General features: G+C 44.1%; 1 protein-coding gene across 1 annotated transcript; it reads left to right on the top strand.

The window, feature by feature from the left end:
- Positions 1-4715: 4715 nt before the first annotated feature.
- LOC138603406 (insulin receptor substrate 2-like) lies at positions 4716-18243 on the top strand. The gene is made up of 3 exons (XM_069675163.1): positions 4716-7431; positions 7650-8149; positions 15437-18243. Exons 1-3 carry the CDS (start codon positions 4754-4756, stop codon positions 15439-15441), a joined length of 3183 nt encoding a protein of 1060 aa, XP_069531264.1. The 5' UTR covers positions 4716-4753; the 3' UTR covers positions 15442-18243.
- Positions 18244-19547: the final 1304 nt, after the last annotated feature.

Below are 19547 nucleotides of genomic sequence, written 5' to 3'. Positions count from 1 at the left end.
GAGAAAGGGAAAACGGAAGTGACGGATATCCGAGCCGTGTGCGTGCTTGTCAACAGTCCTGAAAATGTCTCTGCTGTTGCAGTGTTGCAGTGAAGAATATTTCAGTCACATAACCACTTGGCGACATTCTTAGTTGATTTATTAATTATTTGGGTGGAAAACTGTAAAATGCTAACTTTAATCTTTAATATGGTTGGCATTACGCTACTATGTGAGGTCTTTCCTTCGACTTTAAAACAACTAAAGAAAGAGATAAAACAGATATGAAAGAAAAACTCAAAATACTCACAGTAATTTAAAATTAGATACATAGTGTTGTAGTTGTGACGATAGATCTGTTTACCTATTAGCTTAAGTCTACCCTCTGAAATGGTAAGTAAAAACAAATGACCTATTTAATTCGGACAAGTAAAAGTAAAAAAAATGAATAGCTTTTCCTTTGTTTTGTTTTTTAATTCAATTTCTTTGAAGAAATGGGGTGTCGAACATTTCCCAGAACACAGATCAGAAGTGTCAGGTCATTCACTTGTAGTTTTTCTCCTCGACCACTAGATGTCAGTGTTGTGCTGGCTGCAATCAAGTATGCAATGAGATTGCTGTTCAAGCATTCAGTATCTACTGAATTATAACAATTAGCCTTTACATGTGAGTCAAAGATGTTGGTGGAACTTTTTTAAAGTCTTGGGTTGAGACCATGTGTGTTTATTTTCATGCATGTAGGTATTTACTACTGATCCCAGATACCCATAAAGCACTCGTTATAATCCCACTTGTTTTAAGTGAGCAACAATCATAGAGTGTTAAAAGTTAAAGCAGCATGTGTGAAACGTTTGATGTAAGAAAAGGCTCTCTGTGCTTCAGAGCAGTTAACATTGTTAGTTCCGAGCTGACCCTTCTCACATGACCCTCTGGTACGCTGATCTGTATGTGTTTACACGGTGAAAAGCAGCTTTGTTGTGTGAGAGTATGGCAACAGGAAGCACTAAGCTTGGATCTAACTTGGAATCTGATCTTGATCTACCTTTTGTCATTATCATTTGCCTGTTTGTTTGGTTTGGTTAAAACAAAAAGGCAGAAAGTAAACAGAGGGATACAGAATATTTGTTCATGCTTATGGCTACAGTCTGCAAATCACAGAGTACTTATGTATTGTTTATGGGGTGTCAATGAAATTCCTAATAATAAAATTATTTTCATGGCATTCATTATAGCTGCTGTGGACCAAAACTAGAGGCTAAGCCTTGGGGGGGAAAGGGTGTTCCCTGTCCATAGCTATAGCTATAAAAGAGTAATGTGTATGTATTTACTATCCTTCATTTGGCTAGCCTTTGTACTCTCAAAATAAATTCCACTTTCACTTTGACTGTCTCACTGCTGAAACTAACAGTTGCAAGCTAAAATTAACTCCACTTACAGCTCTAAAATACTGAACATTGCAGGGCTAATAACTTACTACAGCTACATCTAGTACTACTTACTAGCTGTGCTACTACAGCTACAAGTTTTAAATGATTATTACCAGGGATTCTTCTATCATCCACTAATGCTAATACCTTCTTCGAGTAGGCTACCATTTTGTTTATAGGTGACAAATGTGCCAAAATGCACTTACTCCTCATATTTGACTGAAATTTAGTTTGACAAGAATCTTGTTTTAATCCTATAAAACGTATTAAATGATTTTGTGAAAACTGCTTGTTAAGTTTCAGGTTAAACAAAGTTAAAACCACCGCTTTAGCCTGCCAGCTAGCCAAAGAGTTAGGCCTATGTCATGAAAACAAGCTAGGTGGTGAGATAGCCACAGCTAGCCTTACCTACCTACCTGGTTTAAGTATCCTTAAAAGAAATGTAACAAAATATATTTCAGACAGTTTAGATTATTCCACTTATGACTTTTCACAAAAAAGAAGAAGTGCCGACTAAACTAGTCGTGCTAAACGGTAACTAGCATGCTCACCTAGCACACCAAATCAATAGCAACCATGATTTAGCCTTTGACTCTTGATGAATTCACATGATTTGATTTGGTTAAAGTATTGCTTATTAAACTTTTGGATGTATGAAATGATGTACTAGTTTATGGGTTTGATTGAACAAAATGCAGAAGGTACACATTTTGTAGAACTGCGCAAAAGCTGGGACTAGCTAATTGCTACAACAGCTAAGTACTATTTTGGTATTGCTCACTTCTATGACTACACAACTACTTACTATAACCCCTATTACTACAACTTCAAATTTCACTACTAACAAACAGGCTACTACAATTAGCTACTTGCGCTAACAGCTATTTCAACAGTCTTTTACTCGTTTTGAGCTCTAAATACATCCTGTTCTTCCTTATAAAGGTAATGTTGTTTAAAAAGAAAGTTCCCTCTTGACCTAAGAAACACTAACAAAAAATAGCAAACATTATCCACTGAGGAGGACAGTTAAAACAGCTAGGAACAGCTAGTTTGGGCCTTCACTTGAACCAGGCCAGTCAGTGGTATTTTCTCCAGATGGGGAACTGATACTCAAACTGGAGCTGCTCCAGATGATCGTCTTGAAAGATTGCAGAGTGAGGGATTTTCTGGGAAACACAGTACAAGTGTCTGTCCCCCGGCCTTTTTTCGCACTGGGGTTGTATAACATGTCGGCCTCAAGGAGTTGAAAATTAACCAGTGGTGGAAAGATTCCCAAAATATCCCGCTTGAGGTAGAAGAGCTCGGAATCTGCTTGGAGGAAAGCTTATTTTTACACGGAGCAAAAGTTAGAGAATATGTTTAAGGCATATAAATCAACCCTAGCTACAAAATAAAATCATAACAGAGCCATGTTATTTGGTACAGGTAGTCGCACACGTGGACGTGATCACAAACCATGATCTCGGACTAAAAACATTCAGATTAGCGTTGAAATAAACCCTGTGGGAACCTGTCAGTGTATCACATCCCACGAACTGCCTTCAAAACAACAATATTCATCACTCAGCAATATTCCCTCAACAAGTTATTGTGCGTCTTTGCCGGTTAAATGTCAACAATAATCTCCTTGTTCCTTTGTTTTTTGCCTCGGGGCTGTTTGTATTCGCCGTCGTCAAATGATATGTGTTACTAAATCCTGGTGGAGGTGTTTATGTTTTTGCTGGTATCTCAGATTATAGGTGGCGGCTAATGCTGAAAACACATGCTGCGCCTGAGCTTAACCCCCGGTGAATTAACACTTGTGCAAAAACAAGAACATAGGCAACGGCCAAATGTCACAGGGATCACACCGGCGTCCACAATAACAGTGAGAACAATAGTGATTAGAGGAGTCCGGGATTACCCTTAATCTGCAGTATCTATGTGTTTGTTTAAGGGGGGAGATATGCTCATTAAGCAGGATACCCTCACTGCACAATGACACCTCACACACAGAGGTGTAATCTGCTTGTTGGGAGATTATAAAAGGCAATCCAAGTGTGTGTTTGAAGAAGGGGGGGGTCTTCCCTTGCACGGACATGACTAATGATTACAAAGATCACAGAATTAGTAACGTAATTACCGAGATGATCTGATGAACACATGTTTGTGAGCTTCCTCGTCATTCGAGAGGCCCCTCACAGCCTAATATAGTCACTCAGAGTGCTTGTTTTTCCAGACCAGGCCTTTGATTGTCATTTACACTGAAAAATATGGTTATTTTTTTGCTGAATTTCAGTGTGGGAACACTGTGTGCCGCAGGCCGCAGGGGTGCGGAGTGAGACAGAGCAGCCAGATGATGGCAGCATTTGTGCAGCTTGTTTTTGCACTGAGGCCTCTGACGCATTTGCTTTAGTCATTCTCCCTCTGTGAGATGGCTGTTTTTCATTCAACAGGAACATTTTGTAAATGTGCGTGCACAAGTTTACAGGACTATCAAACACAAATAAGCGTAGCTGCCTCTTATAGGCTGTTTTTTGACACAGAAAAAGCTACATTTCCAAGAAATATGACTATAATTATAACCGAACGTAGACAATGCTTAAGTGTTGGGTGTAAGATTAAAAGGTGAGGTGTTGTAATAAGAAACACAAGGTCTAAAAATGGAGAGGGATACCCACAGGTTTAAAAATAGGCCACAACACTCCTTATATAACAATTGGTACGTTGGGGTTGTTTACAGTGTAACTGCGTGCCTGAGAATTGAGTGCAGAGTTATGCTGCACATTTCAAATCCTCATTAATCCAAATGACTGAATTGAACTGTCAATCAAAAGGTAAAATACGATATAAACATATAATTAGAATTTATTTTAATTGAAAGATACAGATTGAAAATAAGGCTTGGCTTGTTTTTGCGCTACACTTTCGGTTTACAGCACACTATAAAAGGTTTTGTTGTTTTTCAATGGGCTCCGGATGATTTCAGTTTCTACATGAGAGAGCTGTTTGGAAAGAAGGGGGCGGGGTCTGCCTGCCTTGAATAATGCAACCAGCCAATAAGCAGCGTCAAAGGCGGGTGATGGACAGGCACGGCCCCTCCAGTACGCGCCGCCCCTCTATGACTCTGTGTTTTATTCTGTGTTAGAGCAGCAGCGTCACATGTTGTTTTTCTCCAGGATCAGATCAGTGCCTGGTCTGGTCCCTCTGCACTGTTGCATCCACCGCGGCTGACAGCGGACGCAGCTATCCCTGTCTGCTATGGACTCGATTTAAAAACGGGTTTGCTTTAAGTTATTTTTGCTGCGAGTGTTTTTTTTTCTCGAACGGACTTTTAATCTGGAACTTAAAAACAGAAGTGGAGAGAAATGGCAAGTCCTCCGACGACGGGAGGACACCTGTTATCTAACGGGACGAACGGAGTGAAGAAGTGCGGATACCTGAGGAAACAGAAACACGGGCACCGGCGCTTCTTCGTGCTCCGCGAGCCCACCGAGCGTTACCCCGCCAGGCTGGAGTATTATGAAAGCGAGAAGAAATGGAGAAACAAGTCCGCTGCGAAACGGGTCATAACTTTGGACTCCTGTCTTTGCGTAAACAAACGGGCTGACGCCAAGCACAAGCACCTCATCGCCCTTTACACCAAGGACGAGTACTTCGCCGTGGCTGCTGACAACGAGCAGGAGCAGGAGAGCTGGTACTGTGTGTTGACTGATCTAATAGCCGAGGGGAAAGTGTACGACAGCCCTGCTTCCACCTCCTCTTTAGTGGGCTTTGAGGAATCCAGCTATGGACTTATTACTCCTGCAACAGCTGCCTACAAGGAGGTATGGCAGGTCAACTTGAAATCCAAAGGCTTGGGTCAGATCAAGAACCTCACTGGAGTGTACAGGCTGTGTTTGTCGAGCCGGACTATCAGCTTCGTCAAACTGAACTCAGAAACAGCTGCTGTCAGTTTACAGCTCATGAACATTCGGAGATGCGGCCACTCAGACAGCTTCTTCTTCATAGAGGTGGGTCGGTCAGCTGTCACCGGGCCTGGGGAGTTCTGGATGCAGGCGGAGGACTCGGTGGTGGCACAGAACATCCATGAGACCATCCTCGAAGCCATGAAGGCCATGAAGGAGCTGTCTGAGTTCAGGCCGCGCAGCAAAAGCCAGTCGGCCAGCACTAACCCCATCTCTGTGCCCACGAGACGCAACCTCAACAACCTCCCCCCTAGTCAGACGGGCCTGGTGAGGAGATCCAGAACAGATAGCATGGCAGCAACATCCCCGGGGAGAAAGTTCACTTCCTGTCGGATAAGAACGGCCAGTGAGGGAGACGGAAGCGTAACCCGGCCTGTGTCCATGTCCATATCTGTGAACGGGAGTCCAACCAGTCCGAACTCTGGGAATCTCAGCAGGTTCCACACCCTCAGCAGTGGGCGCACCTGCAGGATGCTAGAGTCCTCCTCCAACCTCCATCATAGCAGGTCCATGCCGGTGTCAAACTCCCCTCCTGCCGCCTCCAGCCCCATCAGCATGTCTCCCAGAGGGGGGGCTAGCATCTGCACTCCAGACAAAGCAAGGCGACCCTTCAGCTGCAGCGCCTCTATCTCCGGCTCCCTCAGCGACACCGGCTTCATGCTGTGTGACGACTTCAGCTCCAGCCCAGGTGATCCCAGATTCCTCCCCCTGACCCGAAGTGATACCCCCGACTCTCTGTCCAGCACCCCTCCATCCCGTGACATCAGCGACCCTTGTGGCTACATGATAATGGAGGGGGCGAACAGCTGCAGGTCTGGGCTTGGCGGTGAGGGTCTTGCATTTGACAAAGCTTACAGGAAGCGGACCCACTCCCTCACCACACCACGTCAACAGAGGGTGGTGGCGCCGCTGTCCTCTGCCTCCCTGGACGAGTACACCCTCATGAGGATGGCCCATGGGCAGAGCTCTCATTCTGCGTCACCCAAAGTGTGCTATCCGGAGGATTACGGTGACATCGAAATTGGCTCATCAAGAAGCTCCAGTAGTAACCTTGGAGATGAAGGCTACATGCCAATGACCCCAGGTGTCGCTGCCCAGTCAGTTAAGGTCGACAACTATGTCCCCATGAGCCCTATGTGTGTCTCAGCACCCAAGCAGATTGTGAACCCAAGGGTGCATCCGCAGGCAGCTGCGAGCGGCGGATACAAGACAAACTCCCCCTGCAGCAGCTCTCTGGAGGACAACGGCTACATGAGAATGTGGTGCGGCTCCAAATCCTCCATGGAGAGCCCGGACAGGCATGGTGAATACATGAACATGTCACCTGGAAACCCACCTCCACTCCAGACCCCCCCTGATTACTACATGGGCCTCCTGGCTGGTGAACATGCGTCGGTTCGGCCGTCTTACCAGGCCGGCTCTCTCACGCTACCTGCTAAACTTCAGGCCTCCAAGAATGACGAAAGCAACCAGTACGTATTGATGAGTCCTCAAAGTTTAAGGCAGAGGGCGGGGGAGTCCGACTATTATTCAGTGATGCAGCCCAGTCAGACCTCACCACTGAGCCCCTCAGTCCCCTCCCCGGTCAGGCATGGCCGGGCAGACAGCCTTCCCTACAGAGGAAGGCTCGGCAGGCCTAATAGACTTTCTCTGGACACCTTGAGGACCCTGCCCAGCATGAATGAGCACCCCCTTCCAGGGGAACCTCGCAGCCCCGGGGAATACATCAACATTGACTTCAGTAGCACCAGATACTCCCCACCCTCTACTGCATCCATAGAGAGCCGGTCTTCATCGCTTGGATCCAGCAGCGGGGGACCAGGGAGGTCGTCTCTGACGGACTACATGAACCTGGAGCTGGGCTCACACTCGCCTAAAGAGGCTAACACTCCCGCTGAGCGCTTGGACACACTTCATGAGTTATCCATGTGCCCCTGCTCGGAGGAGGATGGAGTGTACCATCTGGATCACCAGAAAGGGTCTCAAGGCCTCGATGGTGATGTGAAGAATGACTACACCGAGATGACATTTGGGATGACCAGCTCACCTCCACAGCTTGTTCCTCAGAACGCAGCAAGGTATGTGCAACAGAGCAATTTATTTTACTCTTTCTTTCTCTATTTCTTTAACCATTATCCATGGTTGACGTCCTTTTAAAGGTTTATACTGATACACAGAATGCTTAAGAGGATATGACCCAACATCTAGTAAATGTCCTGAATATTTTAGCAAATCTTTGGTGTCTTTTTTTCCACCAGTAGGAAAATTAAAGCATATTTTGAACATTTTTCTTCAGCAGCCAAATCAGCAGGGAGAGGAGGCTCTCTCTGGAGGACCAGGGTGTCCCAGAAAGCATTGGGGTTTTCCTCCTTGGTGCCCCATCTTCCTCCACACTGGACCCCGACTGCTCCGCCAAGGTGATCCGGGCCAACCCGCAGGGACGTCGGCGCCACAGCTCCGAGACCTTCTCCGCCACCGCCACAGTGACGCCGGTCTTCCCCTCCTTCGCCCGCGGGGACGCAGTGAAGAGGCACAGCTCCGTGGAGAACATCTCGTCCAGGAGCAGCGAGGGCTCTGACGAGGAGTACGGCAGCCCCGTGAACCAGCGGAGCTCGGCCGGCTACCCCAGCGGCCTGAACTACATCGCCTTGAACCTGCTTGACAACAGGGACATGGAGAAATGCGAAGACCTGGCTGGCTTCAAATCCACCAGCAGCTGCAAAGGTGGCATCAATGGATTACACAGCTCACCATATGTCTGTTTGGGATTCAAGGAGGCTGCAACTACTGCCAAAGGTGAGTGAGATTGAAGTCAGATGTTTTACTGCTGAAATATTTATTCAGCTCCTGCAGGTGTTGTTTTTTAAAGAGATTCAAATTCTAACTGGCTCTGTGGAGTTCAAACAACATGAGTCGGTGGTGCCGATTTGGCCTTCGGGTGTTCCTCTCAAGCAGCTATTTCTCACAAACTAGTTCCTGCAACATATGCAGCAATTTTGTTGCATCTTTTGTTTGTAAACAAAAAGTGTTCCAATGTTAAAAAGCAAAGATATGGCGTCTTATTTTTGCTTGAATCAAATCTGCTTCTGTTTTTTAAAAGAAATCATTCATATTTGGTGAAAGCAACGTTTCCCGCAGCATGTGAACGCAGCACGAGGCTGCTATGAAACGTGACCAGGCTGAGAGCTCTGAAGTAAACAAGCAGCATGACAGAGCAGGACGCTGCCTCGCTGCTGCTGCTGTCGTGGGCTGCGGACGATAAAAATACACTAGCAGATTTTAGGATTCCACCAACGCTTGTTATGAATGAAAGCTGTTAGAGACTGGATAGATAAAACACCATCAGGCACATGTATCCCCTTAATATGAAGGCAACATTTAATTAAACCCCTTTTACTACAGCTTGTTATCTGCTGTTTTGCTGATAATGCTAAAGGAATGCCTTACAGCTAAGAGGTAAGCCTTCCTGTCAGTTGTAATGTCACACAGAGCCGCGGGCATTTCCGGCTGTTGTTTTTCAGTTGGGTAGGCTTTAGGATGTGTTGCACATCGATGTGACCTCTATAGACCCCTTATTCCCACCATCCCATGGTCAATACCGTGTCCCAAAATAACCAAACGAACAAAACAAAGCCGCGACGTGGGATCGCAGACGGTATCAACAAATAGAGCACGGGGACAGCAGAATCTTGACATTAAAGTTTGACTATCTGTCCCCTCGCCGTGAGCTCACATGTGTTTGCGAGCACAGAGATGGGTGGGAGAGGAGGGGAAGGGGGGGTTTGTACGCTGACATGTGAGGCCCCAGCACAAGTGGATCTGTGTTTGTGTGTGTGTCCTTGTAGGCAGCGAGAGGGGAAAACAACAAAGTGGGCGAGTTGCTATGCGGCCATCAGGTAACTGGATGTCACGGTCCGCATTCCTGGCAGAGAGGGGTTTGAAAAGTTGCTGCGAGAGGGGGGCCTGTTTTTGTCCCCGGCTGTGGGCCGTTTGAATAGAAAGTGGCTTTTATTTCACCACAAGGCCCCCGTGTGCGGAAAGAGAAATATATTACGTTTCATTTTTTAACACACGGAGCAGAGAAACGCTCAGAAAGCTAACAGGAATGTTCCAATGTGGGCGTGTGGAAATTCAACATTTGCATTCTTTGAATTAATAAGTTCAGAGAATCAGTTAAACAGGAAGTAAAGCGAGTTAATTATGGTCTGCTGCATCCTTTCAGGCATTTCATTAACATCAAAATGGCCAATAACAGCATGTGCGCACATTGTGTTTGTTTTTATCCAGGCAGTGTGGGCTGGCACGTGTCCTGCACTCATGTTTTGTTGGAGTACAAACATTTTATTGGCGCTAATAAAGCTTGTTGAATTTAAATGAGAAGGGAGGAAAAGACACAAGCACATACATGTGGACTCTAGCACGTACGCATGCAGAGCGGTGAGAGGTGTTTTTCTCTCTCAGGGATCTTTTTTTTTTTTTTTTTTCCAGTGGCGTTGCCTGCATCCGTGAACACTTGGCAGAGATGTGCAGAGCGAGAGATGCTTGTTTTGTTTTCCAGTGCTGCTTGCCTGAGTGTTTGTGGGAGAGAGCGAATGAATGCGTGCATAATGGGGCAGCATGGCACGTGCACTCCGCTGCCCTTCTGCCTCATTAGGCTGTTCACTTAGCAGAAGTAAGACAAGCAGAGAGGGGGAGATGGAGCACAGCCTTGCATGCTCGGTAGAAAAAGGAGGAGGTGAGGGCTCGGGCTTTTTAAAGCAACAAACAAACTCATTGGTGAGGCCCCCTTTTGAGCAAGGTGCATTCTGGGAGCCCAGAAGCCCAGGATGGCAGACCTGGTGCCTTGTTTACTGAACACTCAGTCCCTCTGCTGTGTGGCGAAGCGGGGTGAAGGAGGTCGAAGTGCTCGTTGAGGGTTTTTGGCGCCGGGCCACGCAAGCGGACAGCTTTGATTTCGTGTTTGTCAGGGCGTCACGCAGGGATCTTGGACCGCGGGGCATCCTGACCCCAAATCAGGTTTTATCCCAGCCAAACCCCTCCACATTTGGGTTGTGTTTGTCAGGACCAAAGCACTGTACCGCTCAACCCCAACTGCCCCTTGGAATTTGGCATTAGCCCCCCAGACCCTTTCGACAGCCCCCTTCGTGAGAAACGTGACTGCACTGCTTCTAGTCAACAAAACCCTCAAGTCATACACTTTTGACAGCTGGATCAGTTTTATTTTTTTTGGGTGCTCCACCTACAGTCAGCTTAGACGTCTTAATGCCGGCATCAGGTGTTTGTTTACCTTGTTCTGTCAGCAGAACAGGATCCCATGTGACTTGGAGTTGGTGTTTACCTCCTCCCTGACCCGAGCCGCTCGCCTCCTCTCGTTGCCCTGGCTAGCCACAGCTCAGCCAGGTGGATGTTCTGTACCAGACTCAGATTAGCCAAGTCAGCCGTCTCTGTTTGTTTTCCCCAGCTGGATTAATACCTTTATCTGAAGGCGTCAAACAGCTCCGACTGAAGAAGCTTGATTAGCAGTGAGATTATTCTCAGTACAGCTGCGTTTATACGCTATATCCATAATCATTTTATCATCAGGCATCACTGCAGACACCATTATTGTCACTCATTCATTGTCAGTCATTCACCTATCTATTTAAAAACCTGCCAAAAATAGACATGTTTTACTCCTCCAAAATAGTAGCTAATGGCTGCCACTAGCAACTGCAAATAAGAGTTGCTAGCAAAGATGAACACTGCACTGCTAGCTTAGAGTGTAGCGTTTGTTAAAGCTAGCAAATGTCAGCGAACCATGATGTTAGCACACATATGGCTGTATTTTATATAATTTAAAAAATACATAATTTCAAAATAAAATTTAGCTGTTTCATGTTAAAAAGTAGCGTCTGTCCAGCACTCATTGTGGCTAACGCTAGCTACGCTTGCCGAGTGGGATGTTCGTCACAGCTAGCAAAGTTTTAGCAATTAATGTCACATATTTTTCTATATTTCTTCAAATGTAAAGCTAAGATGATTAAAACAACTAAAAACACAGAATAAGGCAGTTAAAAATGAGGGTTTCTCTGAGACTCTTTTGGTCGCCGGAGCTGCTGTCGCTGTTAGCTTAACTTGCGGAGCCGAGGTGCCACTAAAGCTAGCTCAGCCTGCCGAGTGGAATGTAACATTCATCAAAGCTAGCAAAGTGTCAGCAATTAGTGTTTTCTAATCACATATTTCTCTGTATTTCTTTAAAGCTAAGAGGGTTAAAACAACTAAAAACACAAAATAAGGCAGTTAAAAATGAGGGTTTTACTGACACTCTTTCGGTTGCAGGAGCTGCCGTCGCTGTTAGCTAAACTTGCGGAGCCGAGGTGCAGCTAACGTTAGCTCACCTTGCCGAGTGGAGATGCCGCTAGTGTAACGTTCGTCAAAGCTAGCAAAGAGTCGGCAATTAGTGTTGTCCAATGACATATTTTTCTGTATTTCTTAAAATGTAAAGCTAAATTTAATAAAACAACTTCAAACAAAATAAGCTAGTTACATGAGGGTTTCTCCGACACTCTTTAGCTCGCTGGAGCTGCCGTCGCTGTTAGCTAAACTTGCGCAGCCGAGCTGCGGCTAACGTTTGCTGAACTTGTTTTAAAGTTAGGATTCTTGTACTTTTAGTCTTCTATCCTTGTGTACTTAACCAGGCCATACAACAATTACAGCAATCTTCATAGGGTTAGTAGATTTTCTAGTAATAAAGAAAAGGGGGCTTCAAGGTCTGAGGAGCCCTGCTGTGAGTCCCTCCTGAGTGCTAGTGGCAGATGGCCACTCTCTGGAGGGCAAGTGTGTGACAGCGTGTGTGTGTGTGTGTGTGTGTGTGTGTAGTTGAGGGGGAAAGGGAGTGGAACAGGGGGGTTAAACACCTGCCACGCTGCAGTATCCTGACACACATGCAAACCCTCTCATTACACTGATTTCCCTGCCCATGCTCACTCTAGCACGTAAACGTATACATACAGCTATATGGCTCTCTCAAGCAAACACACACATCCCCACCTACTCACTATCCCTCTGCTAATGACGGCCCACCATCTGCCGCACCCACAGGCCGCAGAGAGCATGACCATCAGCATTGTGTGTGTACGTGTAAATTATCGGCCAGATTAGAAGCATTCGTGTCCATCCGCTCAAATCCCGCTTCCTCTTAACGTCATTCTGTCAGTAGTATTGTGAATGATGTCATCGCAAAGGGAAAGCAGTGGGTAGATCTAAAATGTACCCATGAGCGTGTTACGTATAACTGTGTTATTTACATTTCCTGTGCAGCGAGCGAAAGAGGTCTAGCTGCACAGCCATGCATCTCTAACTCGCTCTGAGCATGCTCAGTAGACACACGGAGGGGAGAGGGAATTGGAGAAGAGATTCGTTTCCAGCCACACACTTTTCCTTTTAAATTAGAGCTGATTCGATTGGGAAAAAAACATTTTTCCACTGTTGGAATTTTTTTTATCATTCATCTGTGGAGCCAATGTGTCGCTATTTCCCCCCCTCCCCCCGACGTGCCACGTTTTGTTCTGGCATTTGTGGAATTACCCGTAAAGTTGACACCTGATTTTACCCATCAGCCTGATTGTCCAATCCGTTGTTGCTGCATCCCTGCACACCGGGGTCAGACACACACAAACACACAAGCCGTTAAATAGTTTATTTACATCCTCCCAGACGTGCATTGAAGCCGAGATCTGGCAAACATAACAAAGCAGTGGCAGGAAATCCAGAAATGCCATGTTACTTGATATATAGAGAACAAACATGCACACGTAACACCGCGGGCTCTTGTGTCAGAGTTTCCAGGCTGTGTGTGTGTGTGTGTATATGTGTGTGTGTCATGGCACCAGGAGGAGGGGGGCTAAAGTAGGGCGGGATGTTCCAGACAGAAGCGCTAGCTGCTAGATAACTGCGTGGCCAGCGTTCCCCACATTTAGCCAGCCACGGCTCCAGATGAGATTACAGCCTCTACAGGCGAGATTAGACGGCCAGGGGTAGATCAGTGATGGCCCGTGGCTACTCCGCGGACAGCAGCTGGGTGATACGTAATGCAAGGTGTGAGCATTTGTTCCCTTTGACCTGTCTAAATTGAGCATGGCTGTGCTCAAATGAAGCTAAAATCAACAGGAATCAATAAGGAAATTGGCTTTAGGAATAAATCTGGGTAACATCCGCTCATTTATTGATCCACTTTGTCCCCAAAATAGAGTCACTACAGAAGGGGATTCTAAATATTTGGATATTACATAATATAGGATACTTAATCCTTAGACTTATCTAAGGGTTTAGTGACTCAACATACCTAGTTTATTAAACCCTCTGTCCTTCTGTTTATTGTGTTAAAATAGTGTTTTTTAAATGATCAAAAACTGCCAATCTTTTTGCTGGACTCTTTCCGGAAGCTTCCAGTTGACCCACTGTCCCTCCCTTCCCCTCACCACCACTCCTACCTTAATTAAATGCTTCCTTTTGTCTGTTTTCTCTACATACAAATCCTACATAATTACACAAATGTATCACAGTAAGTACGCGACCACAGCTCTCCGTATGTATATCAAGGATGCGTCAGCTACCGTACTGCTAGCTGGTCCTCCTCCGCTCAGCGTGTGTCTATAGCAACCGACAGGAGACCCCCAACCCTCCATCCCCCTGCATCCCAGATTATGTAATTACGACCGTTGCCAACCAGGCCTCCCCCCCCCCACGCCGTCCTTCAAACCCGTCCCTGGCAAAACAGCTGGTTTGTTAAGAAATTACACATCTAACTAAACAGGATAGGAAAGGGTCAGGGTGGAGGGGTGACCAGTCCAGGTGCAGCGGTTAGCCAGGAGTTAGCCGTACAACCACACAATATTTACATTCATAAATCCTCCCCAAATTCACATAAAAACATCACAGCAATAATGAACCAAAAATCGTACGTTCATAACTGTTATGTTCCCCTTCTATTGAATGTGTGTGCAGCACTCACTGTTCTTGTTATTAAAGCTGTTTTGCCCAGTGTCTCCTTGTTATTCTGGGACAAGAACACGGCCTAATCTGACTCTGTAAATGAGTTCACGCTGTACAGTACACCGCGCTGTTCTCTAAAACTTCTCATGTCTGCCGTCTGAAAGCTCTGCATTGTTGGCGTTGGTGTTATTTAAGGGAATGTAATCAGACTTTAAAGTCTCCCATTTTTTTCATTCAAACAGAAGAAAATAACCATGTGCTTTGAAAAGAGCTCGAAGTTATCCCAACTCAACCATGTGTCTCAAGTTCAAGATTTATTTCTAGATTTTTTAGGAAATTTTATAGTAGGAGTATGTGTGCATTACAATTTTTTTAATAGCCAAACGGTTGATTGGCAATATATGGTCTAAAAAAATTAAAGGGTACCCCTTACTTAAACTTAAAGGGTAGCCTTTTAAGTTTTGATTATGTACGCATTACAATTTTTAAATTACAATTTTTGATGACAATTTTTTTTATTAGTTGAATGGTTGATTGGCAATATATGGTCTAAAAAATTAAAGGGTACACCTTTAAGTTTTGACCTTTAGTAACGCTATTGAGCAATTATTGTTCTTCCCTGTTTTGTTGTGTGCCGTTTTGCTGACCGTTGTAGCAAACATAACAGCTAGCCAAAAAGGCATGGAAGAAGATTTCAAGTTAACTTATAAACAAGTAAACAATTAAAAATGGGAAATATGTACAATAATATGGCTTTGCAAATGTTTTATAAAGGAAGAAAAATCATTGGACACATTTGTTTGACCTTAAAAATAAAAAATGTGTTTTATTGCAAAATGTAAACAAAAACTTTGTTTGCAAAAACATGACAGTGCAGCTTTAAGTCTCCATGTATATTTCATTATATTTGACCTTGAGATGGGTCGTTCATTCCTACTGAGCTGATGTGTACCTCAAATTTAATTTTTTACATGTCAACATTTGTAAAACTATAGCTATAATAGCTTATATGCTAAATGCTTAACAGTATATAATTGTTAGACAATGTAAAATGAAGGGTTCGTGTACATTTTCACTAACATCCTGTCTCTCTCTTGTCATCTCTTTCAGACTGAAGGACCCCTCCATCCTCTGACTTGGCGTCTTCACTGAACTGCTGCTCTAAAAGAAAAACAAAACAAACTCTGCCCTGCCATTGGGCTCTGTCGCCCTAAAAGACTGTCCGGACCCTCGGCGGCACTCAATCACACAAATGCGTATACAACAAGCAGGTCACGATCTATGCATGTCATGATTCGCTGAAGGCAGGACAGGTGTGTTTGTGTATGACTGTGTTGGTGGATGTGTGTGTATTGGTGCGTCTCATGTTCCCTGCGCTTTCGGAGGCCATTTTCTCCTCTGACCCAAATTATGGCGCAAGCACAGAAGCAAAGATAGTCAAGACAATAACGAAACTCTCATGGCACCCAGATACTATTTATTTACTTGAGGGTAGTTTTATGACTGCCTGTATGAGTGTGAGTGTGTGTTACAGAGACAAAGTACGACCAACCGGTATGTGAGTGAACAATGAAACCTACTTTAGAAGCGACCCAGGGAGTGATGATACCAAGGTACACTGAGTAAATAACTATATTAAGATTAGATATTTTATTTATTTTTAGAAGATGAATGTCTGAGAAGACTTACCCGATGCCTTAATGTCTATACTGTCCTTATGTTTTCTATGAAATAAGAGATAAATATTCTATTTCGGTATGTCTGTTTGGACCTGCATCTCTATATTGTTATTCTGTTGTTGAAAGTAAGAAGCCTAGCTTAAAAACTATTATTTCAGAATTGTACAGTACAGTGGGGCTGCTTGAGATCTGATTTATCGTATTAATATTAAAGTATTTTCTTAATAATTTCTTATTTATTCTAACCTAGTTTATTTTTGTCCAATCAAAGCGCAGGACTTAAAGAAATATATTTCTAAATGTCTTTAAGAGTGATGCATGTCTTTATAACCCAGCTCAGACCCCACAACACCAGGCATCTGAATGCACTGTACCTCCCACAGTTCCTCAGTCACTTGAGCCTGAAAACCTCACACACTCCTACCTTCAAACCTACGCCCTGCTGTAAAACGTAACGCAGGCCGCCCTGCTGTGATATCATGTGATGGTACAACTGTCTAGGTTAGGTGATGATGGTGGGGTGGAGCCGATTCAAAACGTCGAGGTTGGGGCACAGTCGAGATGGTTTCTGATCAAGCAGTGAGGACTGATGTGAAGGGAAAAGAGCTGCCAGGAAAGCCCGGCGAGAAAAAGTAGAGGAATAGAGGCCAACAGCCACATCTGGCACCATCATGGAGGTTCACTGGAGAAGCAGCTGCCTTTAAATAAAACTAAACTGCAGACAGCATAAAAATTTGATCCGGCTGAGTTCAAGTTAAAGCAAGAAAATTTAACTATATAACTGTGACAACTATATAGCTAATATGCTAAAACATAGTAGGGCTAAATCAGTAATGTTAGCTAACATTAGCCATCATTGGATACGGGCTGATATTAGCTTACTTAAGCTAACATTAGCCACCATTTGCTAGTGGTCATACCAGACCAAATATGGTAGCATCCTAAGAGGATGAATGTGGTTACTATTCTTTTAAGAGGTACATAGTTGTTCTGTAAAAAGGAGCCTATGTGCCTAGCGCGAACAGCATGTTAGCATTGTATTAAATGCTAACATGTATTGATACACTAGGATAAGATGAGATTTTTGCCAACCAACTCCGTAACGTCAGTTAAACAACATCCGTCAAAAGTTTGCTAACGTTAGCTAACATTAGCTAGCGTAAGTTACCGGCCATACCGAAGCTGCAGCATCATTGAATTTATTTTGAATGAACTCCACTTTTAGTTTATCACAAGATGAAAAGTTTCATGTTTCATCAGACGAAAGTAAACACTTTCAGTTAGAAGAGAATTATCTCAACTCAAACATAACGAGAGGTTTGAACCTCCAAAATGGCCGCCAGATGTTTTGCTAGCATTATCTGACTTCCTGACTGCATTATCCACTGTGCCGACTCCAACTGGCTCGCACCCCCTTTAGTGTACAGTAGATTGTAAAACTTTTAACCATGTCTGAATGTATCGCTGAGCTGCTGGGAACCAACAAAAACATGACGTGGGAAACGGTTTTCACCGAGGCGTATAATATTTGAGCTGTACCGCGCAAGGTTGTGGTATCTATTTATCTTCAGAGGCTTGAATGTGTATATTGTGTATATACAGAGAGTTTAACTAAAAGAAATCTATTGAAAATACATAGAGTACTTAGATTTTACTTCTGTTGCAATGATATTCCTGTGTAAAGACTTTGGCTACCGATTTTTAAAAAGGGGACGGGTTTTTGCTTTGGGCTTGTACAGTGTATTGTAAGCTTTTCTCCCTCACAGTCTCTGACAATATGAAAAAATACTCTGTCTATTTTATTATAGAGATCTCTTTGCCTTGTTGACACACTTTACCTAATGGCATATGCAATAGTGACAAGAATACAATCTAGTTTACAACCGTGGAACCAAATGTAACATTGCATTGATGATTTTTATTTTCTTTTTGTGTCGAGCGGAAGCTTTCTTTTTGCTCCTTGTACATTTCTATTTCTGCCAAGTGTTTTGGTTTTGTCACTGGGAACTTTGTTCTTAACACGTCTAAAAGCGCTTTCCCCCATTTCTCTGTCCATGAGCAGACTCTTCTTTTTCAGATTGACTCAGTCTGAATGTGTCGTTGTCTTCCATTGTACATACTTCAATATACTGTTTATTGTGATGCTCACAAGAGATGATTATAATGATTTATAAATTCTGGTAGTCGAGTATTGCTTTTGTCTGTATTGATTATGGATAGCAACCTACAGAAATAAAAGAATTTATTTAAAGAGATACAACTTTGTCTTCATTTTTTAATTCCACAAGCAAACCCGAGTGAAACTATGCAACATTAATAATACATTGTAAAATACAATATTTTCCTAATTATAAACATAACACTCCAATCTCCCATATCCTGCCTTTATTCTTCTCCCTAAACCTCTGGAAGATCGTGTTCAGCACAATGTCTAATAGCTTCCCGACTGTGTCACAAAGACGAGGATATCCGACCTCCGTCCTGTGGAGATTGAGGAGCTGAACTTTCCGGCCAACACTTTCTCCCTCTGCAAGTGTTTTTATTTCAGTCGGAGGCCAAGTCAGGAAACTCATACTGAGCCAATGACTTCCTGCCAAGCCACGCGTCTCCAGAAAGGAGACTTAACAAGAGGGCAGAGAGGACAGCATTTACTTCATGAAAATATTCTCATAATTTTGAATTTTGGGGAGAAAGGGACAAGAACAACATCACGGTGAAATGTACGTTGTTCCTGGAGGATAAGTGCTCGTCAGCTGCGAAAAGCTCTACTTCAAAGTTGAAGAAGCAAGCTAAGCTTGCTAAAGTCAGCTCCACAACACTGGTGGGGACTAAGAGCCTGTGTTGTATTGTACTGTATTGTTTTCACTGAAACGGCTGCCTTATACTGTACGGCTCCACCCTGTTAGCTGTCACATTGTTAGCATAATAAAGAGCTGTAAAGGTTGTGTCTGTCATTTTTGGTATTAGGCTGCAGAGTTACAGATTATGGGCCGTAAATGAGGCTATGCAATGATGTGCAGTAGGTCACAGGCCGTCCTAACAAGTCGCAAAGGGGGTTTCAATTTTTGGTAATGCAAAAGTACTCTAACATGTTACTCTTCCCAGCAAATAATGCAGTAATGTTACATAAATACTTTTTGATGGCAGTCATCTCGTAACGTAGCAAATAACGTTAACAAGTAACATGAACGCAACTGATCCCTGGTACTTCTAACTTTCTCTGGTTCACTGAAGCTAGTGCGCTAACATCATGTCCTAAAATCAAGTGAGCGTCCAAATATCACGTTGCATTGCGACAGCAGCCCTTGTGTGTGCAGTGGCTTGTAGCCTCAGAGTCCATGTTAGCGGTTTGCTGCTTTCTTTTTGGTGCTGGAAAAACCCCTTTATTGGTTGCTGCCAAAATTCATGTCACTGAACTTTAATATTTCCCAAGACTGGGTCAGCAAGATCGTGTGATGGGGTATGATGGGAACACGAGGGTTACTTTAGGGCTGAAACTACAAGGAATTACGACACGGCAAGGAATAAAACAGAGACAAGGA

The sequence above is a fragment of the Semicossyphus pulcher genome, unplaced genomic scaffold, assembly GCF_022749685.1.
Source record: "Semicossyphus pulcher isolate SPU_LCO1_2020_fin unplaced genomic scaffold, fSemPul1.0.p SCAF_24, whole genome shotgun sequence".
NCBI classification, from domain to species: Eukaryota; Metazoa; Chordata; class Actinopteri; order Labriformes; family Labridae; genus Semicossyphus; species Semicossyphus pulcher.
Note: the sequence above shows the minus strand (reverse complement) of the source record. Positions and strands in the feature narration are given on the sequence as shown.

What these genes read in the sequence shown, in the direction of transcription:
- LOC138603406 (XM_069675163.1), top strand. Translation starts at nt 4,754, where the DNA reads ATGGCAAGTCCTCCGACGACGGGAGGACACCTGTTATCTAACGGGACG. An exon ending in GTTCCTCAGAACGCAGCAAG is followed by an intron (nt 7,432 to 7,649) that starts GTATGTGCAACA and finishes ATTTTTCTTCAG; the next exon opens with CAGCCAAATCAGCAGGGAGA.